Source organism: Symphalangus syndactylus, chromosome 24, assembly GCF_028878055.3.
Source record: "Symphalangus syndactylus isolate Jambi chromosome 24, NHGRI_mSymSyn1-v2.1_pri, whole genome shotgun sequence".
In the NCBI taxonomy this organism is placed as follows: domain Eukaryota; kingdom Metazoa; phylum Chordata; class Mammalia; order Primates; family Hylobatidae; genus Symphalangus; species Symphalangus syndactylus.
The window spans coordinates 34,820,066-34,844,219 of NC_072446.2; the positions used below are offsets into that span (position 1 = coordinate 34,820,066).

The following is a 24,154-nucleotide window of genomic DNA, read 5'->3' on the forward strand; positions in this document are numbered from 1 at the left end:
GCAGTGAGAAAATAACTCCTGGACTTGTAGCCTTCCATGTGTCATTTTTACAAAGTGATCTCTTTTTCCCTGTCCCTTAACAGAAGGGCTGGTCCCACATTACATTTCTGTCTCTCAGGCTAGAAACCACTTACCCATGACAGCTACTATCCTAATCCTCCAGTACCAGCCTTGCCCTACATGGGAATTATACCTGCCAATTAACTGCTGCTGCAGGGCTAACAGATTGAGCAGAAGCTGGTGAGGAGGGAAGGGAGGGAGGATGTGCTACACACACTGTTTGTCTAAGCCCTGGCAAGGCTGCTGCCCTCAGAGAGGAAATTCAAAAATTCAGGACTGTCTCCCACCATGTATTTCTAAAGTGCCATCATCTTTTAGGGGCAGACCCCCAAATTAGCACTAGTACAAATCCTAATAAGGACAGAGCTATTGTCACAACACAGTAAAGACCTTTTTGGAATATGAATCCATTTTTTCTTCTTCTCAGATTCACACGCCAGCCTCATTTTTTAAATCCAAACTTAGCATCGTGTCTTTGAGAGAACCAAAAAACAGCTGGCTCTTAAGACTCTATTTCCATAATTCATATTGAACAAAATGCCAGAGTGAAATAACACACAAGTTAACACTTAAAGATTTAAAAAGACACAGAGGTAAGGTCATTTTGTTTTTAATCACTGATATTTTACCTCTACTCTTCCCAGCTTCATTCATTCAATAAATATTTATTAAGGGCCTACCAAGAGCTAGGTATTGCTCTGGGTGCCAAAGATAGAGCTGTGAACAGAACAGAGCCAGTCTCTGTTTTCATGGGAGGTTGGGAGGAGGACAGCAATGAGCAAAATAAACAACTAGAATTTCAAATCATGATACGTGCTGTGCAGACAATATACAGAATACAGTGATGAGGGAATGAGAGAACGGCTTGCAGGGCTACACAGGAAAGACTTCTTGGAGGAGGAAACATCTGAACTGAGACCTGAATGTGAAGAAACCAGTCATACAAAGCATTAAGGAGAAGAGCATTCCAACAGAGGACACAGAAGTCCAAAGGTCCAGAGGCAGGAATGAGTGGAAAGGCCCCCAAGGCATCTTGAGGAACAGCAAAGAGAAAGGCCCTGAGGAATCTCCTTCCCTAAGCTGTACTTTTGCAGTCACACCTAAATACCTAATACTGTGGCACCCCCTTAAACTTCTCCACTTTTGTTGCTTTGTTAATACCATTTTCTCTGCCCAAAAAGCCCTTCCTTCCACTTGGTGAAATTTGACCCCTCTTTCAAAGATAATAATGCAAGTGTCTTCTATGTGTCCTCAGTAAGATCCAGGAAGCCTGCCCTGATCCTCCCCTACAGTACATAATATGGAATAACTTTAAAACTCTGTCACGTTCTTTACATCTCGTAAGATGCTTTCCCAACTGCACTAGCCCATTTAACCTTCACATTAATGCAATGAAATATGAATTCTTAACCCCATTTTACAGATGAAGATGGGAAGCTCAGACAAGCTGAGTATTTGGCCCAAAATTACGTTTTATATGGCCAGCCATCTCAGCTCCCACCCAGCGCTGCCACATTACCTCTTCCTCTTCCTCTTCCCCATCTCTGTCAATAATCTGAAGCAGCCTTTTTTTGTCATCATCCGCTTCCTCCACCACAGTCATTTCTTCTTCCCGATAGCGGCCACGTTCTCGAGTACCAGTTTGTTTCCGACGCATCTTCTGCTCCTCCTCTTCATCATCTCGGGGACGTTTTGTGCCCCTATTGGGCTGAGAGAAAAGAAACACAGGATTTTAGAGCTGGATACAACATAGAAGCCGGGCGTGGTGGCTCACACCTATAATCCCAGCACTTCGGGAGGCCAAGGCAGGCCGACCTCTTGAGCCCAGGAGTTTGAGACCAGCCTGAGGCAACATGGTAAAACCCTGACTCTACAAAAAAAGGCTTTGCAAGGCACAGACAGCAAATATCCTAAAAACTTTCAAGAATTATCTGACTCAAAAGCATCCAGCATACAATTTCTCCCACCACATGGGGTAAAGCTCTATGTGGTCATTTTTCAGATCCTTAATGATTCTATAAATATACCATGAAAGTCAGTGGGAATATTTTTATATGCAGTTTTGCCATTTCACAAAAGTTCCTATGTATACAGAAATAGCAACAAAGCTATCTTAAGATGGGGACACTGGGTTAAGCTCATGTACTAGTCAAGATATAACTCCCTATGCCAGCCTCTTAGCACCTGGTTTTAATTCACATCTACAAAAGATTACAAAGCCTTTTTTACAGTTACTCACAAATAGTACAAACATAAAATATTACATATGTAACTTCTGAATGTCTACTGCACTCCCAATTCTATTTTACAGAAGAGTTGAGTAAGGCCCAGAGCCTGGGCAAAGGACCTAAATAGACACTTCTCAAAAGAAGATGTACAAATGGCCAGAAGATACATGAGAAAAAAATGCTTACCATCACTAATCATCAGGGAAATGCAAAGAAAGACCACACTAAGTTATCATGTCATACCTATCAGAATGGCTATCATGAAAAAGACAGAAGATAAAGTGTTGTTGAGGGTGTGCAGAAAAGAGAACCCTGTGCACTGTTGGTGGAAACACAAATTAATACAGCCATGATGGAAAACAGATGGAGGTTCCTCAACAAATTAAAAATGGAATTATCATATGATCCAGCAATCCCATTTTTGGGTATGTAACCAACAGAATTGAATTCAGTACGCTGAGAAGATATCTGCCCTGTTTATTGTAGCACTATTCACAATAGCTAAGATATGGAAGCAACCTATGTGTCCACCACTAGATGAATGGATAAAAAAATGTACATATACACAATAGAACTCTACTCAGCCCTAAAAAGTGGGGAAATTCTGTCATTTGAGACAACCTGGATAAACCTGGAAGACATTAAGCTAAGTGAAATAAGCCAGGCACAGAAAGACGAATACCTCGTAATCTCACTTGCATGTGGAATCTAAAAAAGCTGAACTCATAGAAGTAGAGAGTAGAATGATCGTCACCAGAGGCTGAGGAGGAAGGGAGATGGAGGGAAATGTTGACTAAAGAGTATAAAGTTTCAGTAAGGCCGGATGCGGTGGCTCACACCTGTAATCCCAGCACTTTGGGAGGCAGAGGTGGGCAGATCACCTGAGGTCAAGAGTTCAAGACCAGCCTGATCAACATGGAGAAACCCCGTCTCTGCTAAAAATACAAAATTAGCCAGGCGTGGTGGTGCATGCCTGTAATCCCAGCTACTCAGGAGGCTGAGGCAGGAGAATCGCTTTAACCCAGGAGGCGGAGGTTGTGGTGAGCCAAGATCGTGCCACTGCACTCCAGCCTGGGCAACAAGAGTGAAACTCCATCTCATAAAAAAAAAAAGTTTCAGTTAAACAGGAAGATAAGCTTTAGTGAGCTATTGCCCTGAATGCTGAATATAATAAATAATAATGAACTGTACATTTAAAAATTGATAAAACAGATTTTAAATATTTTCACCACAGAAAAAGTATTAAAGATGATTTGTTAATTAGCCTGATGTAATCATTCCACACTGTAAACATGTCAAAATATCACCTTGTACCCTATAAATATATACAATTATTTGCTAATTAAAAATAAAAGTTTTTAAAATCAAATATAATAATAATAATAAAAGCCCAGAAGCCAAGTATTACGTAAGATCACAAAACCATTACTGCACCACTGAAAATAGAACTGGCACTTCCAGACTCCTAGTCCAAGGACCTTTCTACCGTACTCTGTTAGGACCTCATTGTGCCTTTTGTTGTTGTTGTTTACTTTTTAGAGATGAGGTTTTACTATGTTGCCTAGGCTGGACCTGAACTTCTGGGCTCCAGCAATCCTCCTGCCTCAGCCTTCTGAATAGCTGAGACTACAGGTGTGTGCCACTGCAGCCAGCTCATTTTGCCTTTTACAATGCAATCCATGAAGAAGTTCTTACTGCTGTTTTCCATTAAATTAGAATAAAACAGAGCAGTAGTGAAAGGGGCTTCAGAGCTGAAGAGACACAGCACTGCACAGACACCAAACAGCCCAGTGTCTCCATTCAGCTCAACTTACTCCTGGCTCAACTTTGGGCCCGTCGCCTACCTCTCTAAACCTTAGTTTCCTCATCTGTAAATGGACATTATAATTCTTTTCTCTGTGAACTTCAAGTGAAAGAACTCAACCATACATAAAATCACTGTGAGGTAATCCACATGATTCTGTCTTCTCCAACAAAACATTTGTGTTAGATTCTTCAATGAGATTTCTTCATCTGATATAGTAATCACGCCCACCAGCGATATGCTTGGTGCAATGTGGTATGTTACTACCAAACAAAAGAAAATGCCACCTTCACTGCCAGCCTGCTAAGTTGTTTGGTAATAAGAGCAAATTTTCTATTATACATGTTACACATCTCCCCTTTTGACTTGTATTGAACAGTACTCTGCCAGTGGTAGAAAGTCATTACCCTCTTTATTCATGTTTCCTGCTTGCTCCACATACCAGGTGCTTTAGTAAGTCTGAGCATATGACATTGCTTAGAAAACTCACATTCGACAATTTAGTTTGTAGGGTACCACCTGCTATTTTTCACTCTCTTCCTCGTCTCCCTGAGCTAGATGATAATTTCATATGAACACACTCTATTTTCCATAAGGACAAAAATTACAAAAATGTACTATCATCATTACTGCTCTACCCTAAGAAAAATAAAAAGGAAAGCAACATGCCAGTAACCACAAACAGGCTATAATAAAAAAGGAGGTGGTGGTTTTCATGTAAGAAGAGGAAGTGAAGGTAGATTCATCCTAAAGGATGGCAGGCTTCCAACTGGAAATCTGTAGCTCCTCAGCAGGTAAGGAACTTCAGCCCTCTGGGAACACTAATTCTTTCAAGCTCATAAAATAAGCCCTGCTGCGATTCTGATTAGCGTGAGCCTACTGCAGCAGCCAAGTCAAGGCATGAGCTCCATAGTTCTCCACGGAAAGGAGATTTCTAGACTGTTTATCTCCAAGGAGAGAAAGAAAAGGCAGTGGGCCCCAATTAAAAGGAGAAAGCTAAATATTGCCACAGTTAAGAAATGCAAAATAGAAAAAAAAACAGTAGCTATGTCTCTTTTGAACACATCTTCCAATCCTCTTCTTTAAAACAAACATTTCAGAAGTCAGAGGAGGAGTTTCATTTATTAAATTCCCATTAAAATAGCACTTTCCTTCTACAGAACTTCAATCTTCACCACATCTCTGGCAATGAGAAGTAGTTAACAGCTCTATTTCATAAGCAGGGAGACAGGATGCCTAAGATCATTTAATAAACTCTTGCAAAGACAACCTGGTCCCTTCTCAAAGTTGAATCTGATCTCTGGAAAACTGCTAATCTACCAAGATTCCAGGACCCTAACTGAGACAGATCTGAGGAACTTTCAGGCAAAAACACCCACCTACAAATATGTCATATAAGACCCTGGTTAAGTTAAAACAATACTTTTTAAATCATTAATTCAACAAATAACTTACTGAAGAGTTAAAAGGCTTGAAGGGTCTTCAAGTAATCAGCTGCCAGTCACAGGCTTCCAACAGGGTCATGTATAAATAGGGACACAGGGATTAATAGGGCCAGTGTGGATTCTTGAGACAAGAATAACTGTTAACTTTTATCGATAGTGTAAGTATACCATCCCTGATAGGGCTACCTTTAAGTTCACCAACTGTTTCTCCAACCTTCTCCCTCACACACAGTATTCAGCTTTAGCTTTAGCTCCTCATGACAACTCTATGGCAGAGCTGAACCCATTACAATGCTCTGCTACAGCTCCCTCGGCAACTCAGCAGCTCCCACCTCCCCCTCCAACAGAGAATAAGCCATGCAAAGGCCCTGATATGTTTTATTTCCACATTTCTCTTCTAAAGGCAAAAATTGTAACAACTTCTCTTCATTTCTCTTCTTAACCCTCAAACATCTCTTTTTCAAACACTAACACTGCAAATAGGGAAGTTTTGAATCATTCCAGAGATTTGACCACTCTGAATAATCAGAGTTAGGATTCATTTCTTCAACAAAGTGCCAACCGTATGAGGTACTGTGATGAGTACTGGGCACGTAAGTGTGAACAAAACAAACATTGCCTTGTTATCAGAGCTTAACAATCTAGAACAGTGTTCAACTGAAATATAGTACAGGCCACAGATGTAATTTAAATTTTTTAGTAGCCACATTTAAAAAGACACAGGTAATATGTTTATTTAATCTAACATACCCAAAATAGTATCATTTCAACATGTCATCTCTATTTAAAAATTACTCATTTGTTATTTTACGTTCTTTTTTTCACACTAGGTCCTCGGAATCTGGTATGTATTTTACACTTATGGTGTATCTCAATACAGACTGGCCCAATTTCATGTGCTCAACAGCCATATGAGGCCAGTGGCTATAGTACTGAACAGCACAGGCCTAGGGGATTTCCATCTGAGGGGTTCCAGCTCCCTGATACAAGCTAAAATGGATTTGCCTTTCCAGCAACATTGAATGAAATATGGACTCAAAAAGTTGAAGTCTTGTTTGTTTGTGAAAGATTCACACTAAAAATTATGAAGCTAACTCAACACCCTGACCAACAAATAAACTTCCTAATTTATATTTACCCAATATTCACCACTGAGAGAGTGACTGCTTATACAAAACAAAACAAGAATTGTAAGCAGGGAAGAAAGAGCTGTCAAACTGATTTCACCAAAGGGAAGCCAAAGGGCTCTTGATCCACAAAAAGAATGTAACACTCACAGCCTGTCACAGAGGTCAACAGTTCAGGCTGTGCTCTCCCTGTGTCTTACACAACCAAACCCCAGAGGCTTAAGCCATTCTTACCAGTCACCTTTGGAGATTAATTTGTTTTGGTATCTGAAAGGTATTTGGAATCCCTCAAGATGAAGGAATGACAAAAGCAACTGTTCTTAATAAAGTCATTTCTCTGCCTCTGCTGCCCACAGGACTAGAGAAAAAATGATTTAACTCTTAACTTCTGAACATCGGCCTTTAAGGGTTTTTACAATCTTCTACAATTCCCTGCCTTACTCCCAATAGGTGGTGAGTGGTATAAAAGCTAAGCATTTCCCACCATCCAACCACACAGCTGGCAGCCTTTCTAGGATAAAGGATTCCCACTCACTCAAAGCTCAGAGTAGGCTTCACGATAATAGATAGATGCCTTTACTCGCCAATAATCTTGAGGCCTATTGCGTGTGTGTGTGTGTGTGTGTGTGTGTGTGTGTGTCTCCCTCCATGCCCCTGAAAACAGAAATCAAGACATCTTCAGGAAAGCTTCGAAGGAGTTAAAAAAATTAAATAATCAATCTGCCTAGGAGACTCCCTGCGTACCCAGACAATATCCAACCTAAGCTTTGGGTTTCATTTTTCCCTCTTTTTTTTTTTTAATTAAAAAGCAGTGAGAAGCTGTAGCTATAATGAGGGGCTGTGGGAACATGCAGTTATATTGAGCTCAAAGTAATGTACCATAGGAAGAGGCCACATCACCAGAACAAATCCTAAATTAAAACTCCACTATGAAAGCAACCCCATTTCCTCTGAGCATGCAATCTATATTATCACATTTATGGGCTGTCTCGACCTCAATTAGGCTTGGGGGCAGTGGGGGAAAAAGAGAACTTCTATAATGAGCAATAATGGTATCATTATGATAAATTATGAAAACACACAATGCAATTATTAATGTGAAGAGCGCATTTGTATCAGAATATAAAAGTGTAAATGTGTGCATGTGTGTGTGTCTAAATATAGCTCAACATTCCAAGTTCCCTGGCTAAGAAAGGGGATAATTTGTAAAAGGTACTTTTATGAAAAAAGATGTCCAATTCTAATAAGAAAATGGAAAAAGTCAAAGGAAACTTCTAAACCTTGTAATAAACCAAGAATTCTTCATCTAGAACTTAGGAGCTTGGCTAACTTCAGAAAATGATCTTCCAAATGGGGCATGAAGTACTGTTTCCTAGATATCAAACAACAGGAAAGACTTAGTAATTTGAGCTAGGAGAAAGAGATAATCTAGTCTCTCTCTCTCTATATATTAATAGAATAGGGAAATCTGAGGCCAGTGAGTTTAAGCAACTTGCCTATGGTGAGCAAGACCACAAGGCTTCTAAATCCCAATATAGTGCTTTTCCTTTTTCTCCATGTTAACTTAAAACTGGTTGGAAAGAAAATAAGAGGACCCTGAAGAACTCACTAGTAAATAAGTAAACAAAGCTACTATTAAAATATAAGAACACAGACTAGTGGCTATTTTAGACAGGATATAACTAGAAACCACCATCAACAGGAAAAGCTTTCAATTCATTATTGCTAGGGTTAATGATTCCTAACCTGTTTGCAATGGTGATATCCTGTATGGAGAATGAGTTTTGAAGTCAGTTTTTCCTCAATTCAAATCCTAGCACCTCTACTCAGCAGCCCTGGAAAGTAAGTTACTCCCTCTACGCTTCAGTTTTCTCAGTCTATAAGCTGGGAACAATCACCTCTTTCACACAGACATTTATGCATATATGTATGCATGTACATAAAGGCCTATGTTTCTTTTCTTTTGTTTTTTAGAGTCGGAGCTTCACTCTGTCACCCAGGCTGGAATGCAGTGGTGCGATCTCGGCTCACTGCAATCTCCGCTTCCAGGGTTCAAGCGATTCTCCTGTCTCAACCTCCTAAGTAGCTGGGACTACAGGCACGTGCCAGCACACCCAGCTAATTTTTTTAATTTCTGGTAGGGATGGGGTGTCACCATGTTGACGAGGCTGGTCTCGAATGTCTGACCTCAAATGATCAGCCTGCCTCGGCCTCCCAGAGTGCTGAAATTACAGGCATGAGCCACTGCGCCCAGCCTAAAGGCCTGTGTTCCTAAAGTACAGAGCAGTTTGGCCATAGAAAACAACACACTGAGCTCTCTCTCTCTCCTGACATACTTGATTAAAAAATCAAAGAGGCAGGCTGGGCGCAGTGACTCACGCCTGTAATCCCAGCACTTTGGGAGGCTGAGGCGGGTGGATCACCTGAGTTCGGGAGTTCAAGACCATCTTGACTAACACGGGGAAACCCCATGTCTACTAAAAATAAAAAATTAGCCAGGTGTGGTGGCACGTGCCTGTAATCCCAGCTACTGGGGAGGCTGAGGCAGGAGAATTGCTTGAACAGGGGAGGCGGAGGTTGCGGTGAGCCGAGATCGTGCCATTGCACTCCTGCCTGGGCAACAAGAGCGAAACTCCGCCTCAAAAAAAAAAAAAAAAATCAAAGAGGCTCAAGGTTGGAAAGAACTCTGACCATTAATAGTTAGGTTTTTAAATGTGGGTCCCCTTTTTAATGTCAAAATATTTGACAAGACCAACCGGGTGCAGTCGCGCACGCCTGTAATCTCAACAATTTGGGAGGCAGAGGCGGGAGGCTCACTTGGGCCCAGGAGTTCAAGACCAGCCTGAGCAACATAGTGAGAACCTGTCTCTACAAAAAATTTAAAAAATTAGCCGAGCATAATGGCATGCACCTGTAGTCCCAACTACTCAGGAAGCTGAGGTGAGAGGATCACTTGAGCCCAGGAGGCTGCAGTGAGCCAAGGTTGTGCCACTGTACTCCAGTCTGGGTGACACAGAGAGACTCTGTCTCAAAAAAAAAAAAAAATTGACAGGACCACCCACCTTCGGACTTCCATTTTTTGGTACCCAATGATTAAGACACAATGACGACAAATAAATAAATTACTATTATTTGGTAATACTTTTCATTGAATTTGTGTTTTTAATGTCCACATTGACAAAGAAAGAGGGGAGAGAGAGATTATGTACTCATTTCTCAGAAAATGCTTGTGTACATCTGGATCCACAACTTCTTGCAATAATTCTGAGGCTCTAGAGACAGTTCTGGCATCAGGCACCCTTGATCTCACCCAGTCATCTATCTTAGGTTTGAATCCTTTTTAACATATCTCTGCCCAGGCATATGCCAGGGCTTTCCTAACACCTCCAGTGACCAGATACTCATCTCCTCCCTAAACTGTGCCCCCTCCACTTTGAATCACTCAGTTAGGAAGCTCATTCAATTGAAGAGAAACCTTTCCACTTACACTCCCCTTCCATGGTTCCTAATACTTCTAATACTTCCCCCCTTAAGGAAATGTAAAACATGTCTAGTCTCACTCACATTTAAAAAAAAAATTACATTTTTCAAGACAGCAATTCTTCTTATTTCTTCCTTCCCAATTGCCTTTTCTTTTTCAGAATAAACACTTTCAATAAGAAGGTCGGGCAGGGGGGCAACAGAGGAGAGGAGGGGGGTATACACATAATTACATTCCTTCCTAGCATTATTTTGGAATTTCATAATTTTAAAGCTTTCTAATACCTCTTGGAATAATTAGACATACGGAATGTCACAAATCCGCTTGTGGATGCATTGGTCTAACCAAATTGAAATGCTCAGAAATCATCTGCTGTTAACCTCTTCTGATTACCTTTTGTCAGAATAAAAGGGAGTTTTCAAACATTCATTTGTACCAGATGGTAGTGAGTGGCCTGACCCAGAAGTTACAGATGAGTTGCAGTAATGAGTTTTCCCTTTCCTTTACTGGCTGCACATTCACTGGTGACATTTTACAACTAGGACTTCTGGCTCAGTCAATATTTGCAAGCATGAAACCTGCCAAAGTTAACATCAGGGCTCCCTTGCAAATTTGCTTAAGGCACCACAAATGAAAAAGCTCACACTCTAATGCTGCAACTATCATCAGCCAAAGTTCATAATTAGAGATCAAAGTAATCAGAGACAGAAAATTCCACCCACCTCAAAGGGTTGTTGTGATGATTAAACAATACACCTTACAAAGGTGCCCTAGGTAAACTATAAATTGCTATACCAATGAAAGGTGTTATCATCATCACATTTTTAGGAAATGTCTGAGTGAAAATGCCAGATATTCGTATATAAATACATATTACACCTCTGCAAATTTGCAAGACTAGCTTCAAAAAAAAGATCAATGAATTATGTCAACCTGCTACCTTTTTTTTGGAGGAAAAAATAGGTATCAAGAGCTTCTCAAAATCCCAAAGCAGAGCCTTTGCAAAATATAAAAGAGAAGCACCATTTATTCCCAATTAAAAAAAAATTACAGGCAGCAAGACCACAGTAATTACTGGAGACTATGGTCTTTATCAATGTTCACAATGAAGGGGAAAATATCAATGTATCAAAAATCAAAATTACAAACAGTCTCACTTATGATCTGTAATCTGATTGGCTGACAGCTAAGATGGATGTGATTTACGATTTAAATCACTAGCCATAAAGACTACTTAATCCACTTTTCCTACCAAAAAATTCTTATTCCTTGTTAAAGCCTGAATATATATTCATCTCACCGCCATAAAGGTGTATAGATTTCTTTTTCAGAAGTACAAACTATACTTTAATGTCCATGGTTTACTTTGACATCTGCTCTGATTGATTCTACAGCTACATCAGAAAGCTGAATGTTGATTCAGTTTATCAAAACTAACATAGGCAGATTACTTGTAAAGTTACTGGAAGGCAAACTATCTCCATTTTAGCACACTTATGAATCTGTTTTGTTAGCTACACCAGAACCATCAGCATCCATTCATTCATTAAGGAAGTATTTACTGAGATAAAAGAATCTGAACATCACTCTATTAGGTGCTGGAGGGACTATTAGACATCAATTTAACAACAAAACAGCACTGATCTAAAAGAAGTAAGGTGGTACAATGCAAACAGCAGCAAACCAAAAATCAGAAAAATCTGGGTTCTAGTGGTAAATCACTTAAGAGCCACGTGACCTTGGATAAGTCATTAGACTTATCAACGCTGCATTTATAAAAAAATGCTAAGCTCTTGCTTCGCTATCTCACAAAACTAACTTTACTTTAAAGTAAGCTAAGGGATAAGAAGATTAAAATGAGATAAAAATACAGGACTTTGAAAAGAAAGCACGGAATTCAATTTCTCTTAATGACTGCAAAGCCCTGTATATACAACAGACTTTATTTATTTATTTATTTATCTATTTAAGACGGTCTCACTCTGTCTCCCTGGATGGAGTGCAGTGGCGTGATCTTGGCTCACTGAAACCTCCACTTCCCAGGTTCAAGCGATTCTCCTGCCTCAGCCTCCCAAGTGGCTGGGACTACAGGCGTGCACTACCACACCTGGCTAATTTTTGTATTTTTAGTAGAGATGGGGTTTTGCCATGTTGGCCAGGCTGGTCTCAAACTCCTGACCTCAAATAATCCGCCCGCCTTGGCCTCCAAAAGTGCTGGGATTACAGGCATGAGCAACCATGCCTGACCAGACTTAAAATCACTTAAAGCCAGCTTTTGACAAAGAACATAAGATGATCGTAGAAGAAAAAATAATGAGTAGCCCATACGCATATAAAAAGTAGCCCAACCTCATTAGAAATCAGGGAAATGTACATAAAAACCATTAGTTATCATTGGATTGACAAAAATGAAAAAATAAAAAATCTGGTAATACCAAGTGTTGGTGAGGATATGGGGAAACAAGAACTGTTGATACTTGCTGACAGAGGAGTATAAATGAGTACAGAGCAAATTGGTGAGGCCTGATACCACTGATGCATATATTCTACGACTATCCCAGTAGTTCTACTCCTAGGGACATAGACACTAGAGAAATGCTCACACATATACACAAGGAGTTATTTAAAGAATGATCACTGGACAATAAGAAACAAAGTTAAATGATCCATGGATGCATGCATAAATAGTGACAGTAAGAAAAAAGTACATGAGAATAATAATCCCCAAATTCAGGATACTGATTGCTTCTAAAGGAGGCTAAGAGAGAAAGTGGATTAGGGAGGAGTATGCGTTGAAATGAGATTAGGGAAGGGTGCAAAGGAGACTTTATCTGTATTTACAATGTTTTATTTCTTAAAGTAAGATCTGAAGTAAATTTGGCAAAATGGTGTGATTATACACACACTGAAGAGGAAAAAGGTTGGGGGGTACCACCAGAAGCTAGCAGGGATCATGCAGACCAAGTCATGCCCAACTGGCTGTGCTTCTTTGATATTGTTACTGTTGATTAAGATTAAGGGTTTATAATACTCACAGGGTACCTTAAAGTCAACAAGATCTCTCACAGAGTTATTCAATGAGTCAACAGGATAACCAGCTTTAATTATTTTTAAAGCTAATGCATATTAAGTGTGCACTTTTAGAAGTATAAAACTCAATTCACCTTAGCTCAACAGCAGTGAGTTAACTACTGTGCATTAAAAGACACACTACCAACAGGAGAATATATGAGCAGGATAGCAGAGGGTCTGGAAGCCTTGCTATAGGAAAAATCAATAAAGGAATCCAAGAAGATTCATGAAGGGACCCAGGAGTGAATCACCATCAGTTATTAATGGATGCCTTAGAATACAGTAAGTGCAAACAGTGCTACAAAAAATGGCAGATCACCTTCCATCCCCCTTCACTGCAGCTAGAGAAGTCCTACTCAGTCTTAAGCCCTCACTCAAATGTCACCTCCCTTGAGAGTCCTCCACATACTCCAGTAAGACTTGTGAGCTTCCTCGGCAGTGTGTCAGATCTCTTCCGGCACACAATGTATGTGTGAATAAGTCTCTATTTCCTCTACTAAATCATGAGCTAGGTCTTCAAGAGTAGGGATCCTAGGATTTGACCCTTGCTCCTAACAAGTATCTCAGCACCTAAGAGTGACTTGTTCATAGCAGGCACTTAATCCTAAATCAATGAGAGACAGATTTTTGGCTCCATACATATTAGCATATATATACTCACTAAAGTGAAAAAGAAAAAGACACATTCACTGAAAGTGTCCCAATAGAGTCCAAATTATATGTCATGCTGCTGTCAACAGGCCCTCCTGGCTGGACTCTTTAGACCTCTAAGATTCTCGTAGTCAATGTCTGGGCCTTAACCCAGCTTAAATGAAAACTATTTTTCTGTTTTTCAAAACAATAATTTACCACCACCATTTTTTAATTTGAAAAATAATTTATTTTATTCATCCTGTTGAAAAAGTTTTTAAGTTGTATAGGCCATGCAATGTGGCTCACACCAGTAATCTTAGCAATTTGGCAGGCCAAAGCAAGAGGATTGCTTCAGCCTAGGAGTTCAAGACCAGCCTGGGAAACAGTGAGACCCTGTGTCTACACAAAATAAATTCAGGTTGCACGCAGTGGCTCATGCCTGTAATCCCAGCACTTTAGGAGGCTGAGATGGGTGGATCACGAGGTCAGGAGATCAAGACCATCCTGGCTAACACGGTGAAACCCCCTCTCTACTAAAAATACAAAAAAATTAGCTGGGCATGGTGGCAGGCACCTATGGTCCCAGCTACTAGGTAGGCTGAGGCAGAAGAATGGCGTGAACCTGGAAGGTGGAGCTTGTAGTAAGCCGAGATCACACCACTGCACTCCAGCCTGGGCAACAGAGTGAGACTCCGTCTCAAAAATAAATAAATAAAAATAAAAAATAAATTTTTAAAAAATTAGCCAGGCACAGTGATACACGCACATGCCTGTAGTCCCAGCTACTCAAAAGGCTGAGATGGGAGGACTGCTTGAGCCCAGGAGATCAAGGCAGCAGTGAGCCGAGATCACATCACTGCACTCCAGCCTGGGCAACCAAGCAAGACCCTATCTCAAAAAAAAAAAAAAAGAAAAAAAGAAAAACAAGTTGTATAAATGTCAGCCATGAACAAATGCAGGATGAAAACAAAACAAAATCTTTCTGCCTACAGATTATATCTCATTTCAAATAAAATAAAATATCTTCTAACATTTTTCTAAGGTTATTACATTTAAAAAGTAAGATAAATCCCACTTGATAGCCAATGAGTGTCATGTATACGGGCCCTTGTGAACATGGAGATGAGAAAGGAACTGTCCTCACTGAGCTTTACAGGGCACCCTTACTAAGCACCTACCCAGCTCCATGCCAGGAGTACAAGGTTTAAGAAACAAAGAAACAAAAAAGGCATGTTCTTTCCTTCAAGGCGCTTTCAATCTTGTGAGAACCACAACACTGACAAGTCAATGGAGGATTATTGAACCTTCTGGTTAGCGCTGTGGCTGAGAAGGCATAGAGAACAAAGAGACCATGGATGGGGCATCTGTATCAGACTGGAGATCAAGGAAGGTGGCATAATTCAAGGGGAGAGGACAAGTTAAACCAATGAACTCACCAGGAATCATAATTTACTATTAGCAAATGTATGCAAATTCTCCAATTTCCTTGGGCCATTAGGGTGACTGCAGCCAAGCAGAATTCATCCAAGTTCCTTGGGCCATTAGGGTAAATTCTCCAAGCAGAATTCATCTCTTCTGCATCTACCTGTCGACTTACTTTATACCACACTGGGCCATATCTATATATAATCTGGTAAATTTTCCAGTGGTGGCATCAAGGATATTCAGAGGCTAAGTAAGTATAGTAAAACTCAGGTTCAGACAAAGAATACTAGTCTAACCCTGTAATTTACAGATGAGTAAACTGAGACTCAAATTAATGACAATACTTGAGCCCGAAGCCACAGAACTGGGCCTGGAATCTAACTCTCATCTTAGGAGGAGCAGTATTACACAACCTCCAGACTCCTTTCCTCAGTCAAGACCTCAGAAATTATCATCTTCAAGGCATACTTTGCATCAGCTCTCCCTGCTGCCATCATCTTTCAGCCAACACTAAAATCCCTTTGCTGCTTTTCTGCCCATGCTTTTAGTCAGGTGAGTTCCTTCTGCAGTTTTTCCTTGCCTATTTGCAATTTTGCTATCCAGAAGAGACTAGTGTCATCTGTCTAAATGGAGATTTCAGTAAGAAATTCCTCCCCCATATCACTTGGAGGAACCCACACTGAGCACTGGGTCACCTACTATTGACGCCAGTCCATTCTGAACCTTTATACATTAAATAACAAATTAATATGGGAAAGCTATTTAAAATTATTTACAGGTTTAAACCAAGGCTCAGATACAATAAATTTACTTTGCTATTTAGGATGACACAAATGCTGATACTTTGTAAGTTTCTAAGAGAGGAGGGTGGAGTATGCATTCTACAACCAGTGAACTCACACAATGGTTCTGCAGGTTACAAGACATACCTATTAACATAGAAGTCTCCAGCCAGTGGAATACTGCCTCTAGCAATGCATGATTTTATTAAGACCAAAGTGGGCAAAGAAATATTTAATTATTTTTTCTACAAGTTGTCTCTGAGGTCACTGCCAAGACTAAAAACGTAAAGCTGCATTCCCTTTTCAAATAGGAGTGGTCGGGGGAAAAGAGTGTATACTACCAGGAGTAGGGACAGGAAAAAAAGAGAAGATGTTTTGGAAAAATGGGAAGGGGGGAATAAATGATCCAGGACTGAATGAGTGAGAACCGGATTATGTGTGAGAAACTAACCATTTTATTCACTTACAAACACCTGCTCATTCATTCCTTAAGACTTCTTATATGGTTTTGGTATCAGAAGGCTTGGGACCTTAGACATTGCCATTGTTTCTTCAAAAACTTAAAACTTATCCATCTAAGTCTGTTATTCAGTAGCTGCCACATTTATTTCAAGGAAGATAGAACGCACATGGAACTTTCCCTTGAGTATCTTGTTAAAGAAGAATATTTTTCAACATTATGGGCAACACTTTAGAGTCTGAAAATGTAGCAAGATTATACAATATACTTTCCAGCACTTGAGTGCTGATTTACCTATCCCTCTCAGCTTGAATTAAGTATCTGGTGTTACGGCCTCAAAACATGCCTGTTGATGGGTCCATCGAAGACAACGAAAAGATATGGTTTCATGTCTGCTTTTGTGTAAGAAGAACTTTATTTTCCTCAACTCAAAGGTTTTACTATTTCTAGAAGCTTTACAAACCACTAAAGTCAGTAAAATACCTCCATTTCCAATAAAGACAAGGATGGTGAATGAGTTATTCTTAGATAAGACAATTCAGGGTCAGAAATACTTCCCCACCCGGAAAAAAAACAAAGAGAAACCTGACCTCCTGGCCATGTGGATGATCAAAAGGAATCCTCTGGCAGCCTGGGCAAATGCGTCTTGGCCACCTACAAATTCTCCCTACAAGCTCTATCCACACCATCACAACTTTCTCTCAAGGAACCTATAAAGTTGATTTCAAAGTGATTTTTAATTAATACTTGCTCACTTCAAGAACATTTTAAGATACTCAATTTCCTAGCAAGCGCATTTAGTAGACCAAATAGGCAAAACGCATACCTTGCTGGGCAGGAAGAAGCTCTACCAAAGGTAATATAAATAAGAAAATAAGTGTCTTATACATAAAAATAAACAGTAGAATAAAATAATTATTTTGACCCATCTTCCCCTATTTAAAGTTTTTTTTGAAGCTTGGCAGGCTTAAGGTATCAAAAATACTTAAGAACCGGTTGCCTTTAAAAAAAAAAAAAAATACCCAAAAACAGTGCACAGACAATACTACATATTACTATGGCTTTAGTTTCTGATAAAGGAATGTAAAGTGAATTTTCATAAGCAAGTTTCCTCTGTGGGTGAATCTCCAGTCAGTTACAACCAACTCAAAGAGAGCCATCAAGGCAAACTACCCATTAGCTGTCAATTTAGAATGACTTCAGAGAGCTAGCCTCAGAGCTCCACTGATACCTTTTCAACAACCTCTTAATCTTGTTTATAACACCTGTGTTAAAGCAGCCTGACATCAATTCTACTCACTTGTCTCAGACTGAAATTACTTAGAAACCCGAGAATTCCAGTAAACATACCAAAAAAACACAAAGATGCACGGCCTGAAAAACCCTGTACACAAGGGAATTCGGCCACTTCTTTTAAATAAAGCTGCATAAGTGAGCCAAAATGGGCCTCACAAAGCAAAGTCAGATATAAATCTCACAAATAACTTCTTAGGAGGCACCGAGGTCACAGCATTGTGGGGTTTACAGAAACCATAAAGAATTCCTCCTACAGCTTCCTCACCAAACGATTATCCAAACTATTCAACAGTTACCATTAACGATGTGCCTACTCTGTACCAGGAACTTAACATCTTCATTATCTTTTTAACCTTAACACAACTCTTCTAGGTAGGTGATACCATTCCTCATTTCTACAAGTAAGGAAGCCAGAGTGCGGTGGCTTGCTTAGCGAACTGCCAAAGACCAAAGAGCTAGAAAATAGTGGAGATGGGACTCAAATGCTGCCCGTCAGTCTAAGCCTAAGGCTCTTTCTAAGACATCATACTACCACCATGAGATTAAGAAATCATCTTGCTGTAACTGGTTTCTGTGATTACTACAGCTCTGTTTCCTGAGGCTCCTTTAACTCAAGTGAACTGTTAGCGGCTCTAGTACTTTCTGTTTTAGAAACCCATGTTTGTCCTAGGTCTGTAAGAAACATAAAACACATAAGAAATTGATGCTAAACTAGTCCCATGAACAGGGGGTGTGGTGCAGTGAAAAGAGAATGGATTTTGGTAGTCAAAACCCCTGGGTTTGTTGTCACTAGTGTGTGACCCTGGACAAATAACCACCGTTTCAGCCTTAGTTTCATCCTTGGAAAAAGCCATCCTACTGATGTGGGGTAGTAGTGTTGTGGAAGTACCTAACTCAAAAACAGCACTCAATAAATGTTTAAAGAAAGAAAGAAAAATATCAAATGGAAATGGATAGGCCAGATCCAACCAACACAAAATAAAACCTAATTTGGTTGTTCTGTACAACCTCTTATTTTTTGCCTATAAGGCTGGGTAAAGAGAAAACAGCAATCATGGCCCACAGTAGACTTGCAACAAATCTCTGGCAAATAAATGAATCAATCAATCTCCTGCTTTAGAGTCAGAGACAACAATAGCCTTTAAAAGAAATGCCAGTCAACTCTCAGATTACAAAATAATAGAATCAGGCTTTTATGAAGATCATCTACTGTTACTTAAAGCAAGATTCACTCAACCCCAAGTTTTCTATGACCAGGGCTACTATCATTCACAAAAACACCTTAATCTGCTCCCATCAAGGAAAAGGCAAGAAAAAAGGCAACTGGGGAGGTGCTAAGCCTCAGTATAAAAAGATACCTAGAGAAGACTCAAATTCAGTGACCTAATCATTGATTCACTGCTTCATTCATTCATCCTCATCCTTTCTTTAGTCAAGAGATATTTATTGAGCATTTACTCAATGGCAGGCGATGATCTGGTCACTGTCCTTGAGCAACTCAAAGTCCAATAAGAAAAGTATGTAATCAAGAAATTCCAATAGAAAGTGGCAGGCAGAGTAGACTTGGAGGCAAGTACAAGGTAGAGTAATGGTAGGATTCTGTGGCAGTTTATTCTCGAAGGTCTTTCTTCTTCTTCTTGTTTTTTTTAACCTACGTTCATCCATTGGAGCCCTCTTCTAGGAAGAAGATTCCACCATCTACTTACTGGGTATCTTTGGGCAAGTTACTAAACCTCTGTGACCTTCCTTTTCTCATCTGCAAGATGGAACTAAGGATATTGACTTCCCAGGGCTGCCTTTAGGATGAGATGGGGTAACACACATAAGTCGAACAGCACAAAGCCTGGCTCTCAGTGGGCTTTGATACCGAGTAGTCCCCAGCCCTTTGTTTTGTTCTTTTGGCTTGGTTTCATGGGAAGGAGAAAACGTATATTCTTTTATTTCATTAAAAGCAGGAAAATTTCCATGCTCCTCTGTGAGCTGTTTTGCATTCACTTCAATTCAGGAACATGCCATCCCTGTAAGTGACGCCCTTCCCATAAACACAAAGTCAATCTGTCAAATGAAGGGCAAATCTGCCATTAGTGCAGAGGCAATACCTCAAGGCCAGCTGCACACCCACCCCATGATATTATCTGGCTAGGCTTGGTGTCATGCCCCTGAGAAAAGCTATGCTCAGTACATTCAGCAATCAGAAAGTTCACATGGTCAGAGGTGCCTCTGCCTCACACAAGGTGAAGCACAGCTAAAAATTGCTTTTTTAATTAAAATAAGACTTCCTCAACCGCCTGCTGACAATCACAACTAGAACATGGAGCCAAGAATCAGTTAACCAGTCTCCATCCTGCTCTAATGGTGGTTTTAAGCACTCAGAGAGGGGTGGGGAAAAAAATTACCAATTTAAACAAAATGTTTAATCTTCTAATTATGGGACAGGCTCCAAGAGGATGGGAAGTGATTTGCAATCTTCATTATGGAATCCCCACGTGACCACTGGCACAAGTCATGTCAGCCAGAGGCACACGCCATCTTTTTCCCCCACTGAGCCTTCTGTGTCCTTGCAAGTTTTGTGGGAATGGAAGAAGAAATCTTCAGTCAAAAAAAATGGGGCAGAAGCTTACGAATTTCTGTCTCCAAGTTCATTATGCTGAGTGAGGTGTAAGGATCCCCAGTGAGCAGCCGGGGAGATAATATTCAGTGACTTTACATTGGCAGGCTTAGCAGCCCTTTGAAACTCTAAAATCTTATAAAAACTGCCCAGCTCAGGTGGTGCTTACGCCATTTTTTTTTAAATTTGCTGAAAAGTCCTGTCATCAGCACTAAGAGATGCATTGAAAATTAGGGTGGTGCCCACCAACAGCACCTCTGGTAGGAAGGAAATCTGTTCCTCTGCAGATATGCTTGTATCTTTGCTAATTTGTGTTATCTCTGCCCGTTCAGATCTCTATGTGCTAACTCAGGATAAAAAGTCCCTGCCAACCAACTCTGACAAGTCTGATGGCAGAACTCCCACTGGAGATCCAGCAGAGACAGCAGAGGCAGGCAATTATTCCCATTCATTAGGGACAGTTCTTTTTAAGTTTGGGTGTTTTGTATTAGTATTATTTTGAACACAAAAAGTAGCCATTCACAATTGCTGCTCAATGCAGTCACTTACACAACTGACAGCAACTATAATTTCCCCATAAGCCAACTGAAAAAGATAGCCTGGAAGTAACTAGAAATGGTTGTGCCCCCTTAATTACCCACTGTAATGTAAAACCAGACATGGAGAGGATGGCCACAGCAGATCTGGGCAAAGTGGCAGTGATATTTAATCATCACTTCAGACCATCTGCAACTGTTTTGCAGAAGCACATCAAGTTTATAGATTCTAAAGCTTCCTACAAGTTACCAGGTGCTGAAGGTCAGCTGCATTGTCCTCAGGCTACGAGGGGCTGCTTTCTTCATTCTCTCCAGGCCAGGGCGCTCAACAAAAGGCACCATGCCCACATTTTCTGAGCCAAGCCTGGCACAAGGAGAGCGCTGCTTCTTGATTAAGCCAGAACACAGATTAAATGTTTAGAAGCAGAGATTGTGAAAACAACCTAGGCAGGAAAGCAATTATCCCAGGGACAGCACGGCTTCAGCTGAGGCCCTCTGCAGCACAAAGGTGAATTCCACACCCTTCAACAGCTAAGCTGGCCAGAATGCTCCTCTACAATTCTCCATTCTGTAGATGCAGCCATCTTTTAAAACGTAAACCAAATTGTGTCACTCCACAGCTTAAAACCCCTAATGGCTTCCCGCGGTGCTAGGAATAAAGTTAAAAAATGGTAGGATTCTCCCTCCTCCCCGAAGCTGACCCCTCTGTCCTTATCAACTGTCCCCTCTTCACTCACCAAGCTCTGGCCATACATGACAAGTCTGTTCCCACCTCAGAGTTTTTGTTTTGGCTTTTCCCTTGATCTTTACTGCTAGTCCCATAGCTTTTCATCTGTCTGGATCTTTCTCATCGTTTAGTTCACAGCTCAAATGTCACCTCTCAAAGAGGCCTTCTAGAACCTTCCAAAATAAACAGCCACTGCTCCCCCAACACTCTATTACATCAGCCTATTTTTTTCCTTCATATTCCTATTTGAAATTATCTTGTTTTTATTTATCTAGTATGTGTTTGCTTGTTTAGGTATTGTTATTCATTGTCTGTCTTGCCTCCCTGGATGTAAGTTCCATAAAGACAGGGACTATAACTGTCCTGTTTAGCACTTTATTCCCAATGTCTAGTATAATACCTTACATTTAGTAGGCATTTAATAAATATGTGTGGAATGATTAAAGAATGACAGGTTCAATATGGAGCACTAATCCAAATGAAATTTGCTAACCCCCCCCAAAATCTGGATGGTCTCACAGCCTGACTAGCAGCATATGTCACAATGCCCTAGAAAGAATGGTAAACAACATCCTATTTCCTTACCAACGCCTGGTGAATGACTAGGAAACTATGGCAAAGGGAGATAAGACAGAGATGGAGAACTCACAGACTGTCAAAGTTGCAGAACTGGAAAGTCTGTAAGCTTCTCAAGCAGGGTTTTGCTCAAACTGTCCTTTCACAGGAGGATCAGATGGGCCAGATAATGGGCTAGGGCCAAAAGTTGGGTCTTAAAGGTCCAGCTAGGGTAGGGTACACCATATGAGGCACACTGTATATGGCAGCTCCCATCCCAACCATGCAGAGCCCTTAATAATAGACTCTGGGTTGGGAGCCACAGAGCACATGTACATACCAAGCCTAAAGAAACTGGTGTGTGTGTTGGAGAGGAGAGGAAAGGAGAGGTAGGACATGACAGAGAGCCAAGAGTCAGGCACAAGACAAGAAGTGAGCAGAGGCATAAACTGGTGAAGAACAAGCATACAGGGTCTCAGGTGATTGATACAATTAGATTTCATGGGCCTGTGGGTGTATGTATTTGGATATAAGGCTGACTAAAAGATACAGGGTTAAGGCAATCAGACAGGTAAATGGCTACCCTCCAGAAAGATAAGCAATCATGAAAGAAAGGAGCACCCCATAGAAGGCCAGGTTAAGCCCCTATTTGTGAGTGGTAGTTTCTCTTGAAAGAGTCATGATTAGTGGACAACAGTAATTGCTCAGATGTTCTCTAGTTCCCAGGATGGCAGTGGGGGGGCAAAGAGATGCTACAGGAAAAGCTACACGGAAAATAAAGACTAGTCAGGCTAAAATGATTTCTAGTATCTCACAGACTTTGGAATCTAGCAACAGAGCTCTAAAAAGTTTTGCAGTTCATCCAAAAATGACTAAGAATACTAATGCTTCATTCATCCAACACCCTCAACTTTTCAAAACACCATTAAAAGAATGGGCAAAAGAGGCCTTAGAGGTTAGATATCATATCGAACAAACAATAACACTAAGGAGTGACAGCTGACACCAAGGAAAAGAATGCAAACTACACAAAGTAGGCACAAGAACTCAAAATCCCTACTATTCCACAGTGCAGGAGTAAAAGCTTTCCACATTTCAAAAGGTCATGAGAGAATTCAGGCACAACTAACATGTATTACATAATGATGCTCCTGAGATCACAGTGTGTCCTACTGAGAAAGGCAAGAATGTTTATGTTTTAGAAAGATCTCCATACAAAATGATGAAAAATACATGTTTTGCACATGGAAAAGAGGAAGCATCATCATGGACACAGCACTGCCTGACCCCCATTTTGTCACCAAGTCATTGGGGTCCTAAAGTTATTTCCCTCTCTGGGCTCTCTGGTTTACCCATGTATACAAAGAAGAAGCTGGAATCGATCATCTCACCGCTTAAAAGCTTCAGTTACCTGGAAAGTCTGTTTCTGAAGGGCATCACATTTTCCAAAGACACCAGAGAAACAAGAAGTTAGTACAATTCAATACAACCTGTGCCACCTTTTTTAAAAAAGGAATCTCATTATGGGTTTCAGTTACAACCCTCAATCAATCGCAATGTCTTTTTCGTGTCCTCCTTTACTGTCAAGTTTCACTATTCTGTTAGTTCTTCAGCATCTCTACCTTCCCTTGCCCAATAGAGGTACTCCTGGCCAGAGCCTCCATTCCATGTTTCAGCTTCTCTGTGAATAACTATGCAAGCCTGAGATGCTCAAAAGTTTCCCCCATCATTAATCCTATTATGGAAGCATTGATGTTGAGAGCGTCTGCTAAAAGATAACACGACAAACTATAGCTAAAATTTGTTTCTTTTTATGCAAAGCTGCAAAGAAAATCACATTCCAACATTATGTACCAGCAGAGGACTGATGTGCTGCTAATGTTTAACTCTATCAAGGATCCCAAAAGAAATTTTA

General features: G+C 40.5%; 1 protein-coding gene across 2 annotated transcripts in view; it reads right to left on the bottom strand.

Moving 5' to 3' along the window:
• Window positions 1-24,154, bottom strand: part of CTNNBL1 (catenin beta like 1) — a 178,367-nt gene that overhangs the window by 138,558 nt on the left and 15,655 nt on the right. The window contains exons 1-2 of one of the 2 annotated variants that reach the window (XM_063633566.1): window positions 21,695-21,798; window positions 1,580-1,768 (exon numbers count right to left, since the gene is read on the bottom strand). In XM_063633566.1, coding sequence (XP_063489636.1) covers window positions 1,580-1,768; window positions 21,695-21,712 — 207 coding nt within the window. In that variant the 5' untranslated portion in view covers window positions 21,713-21,798. Of the gene's footprint in view, window positions 1-1,579; window positions 1,769-21,694; window positions 21,799-24,154 lie in introns of those variants that run through there. The other variant, XM_055265460.2, reaches the window with a different exon arrangement.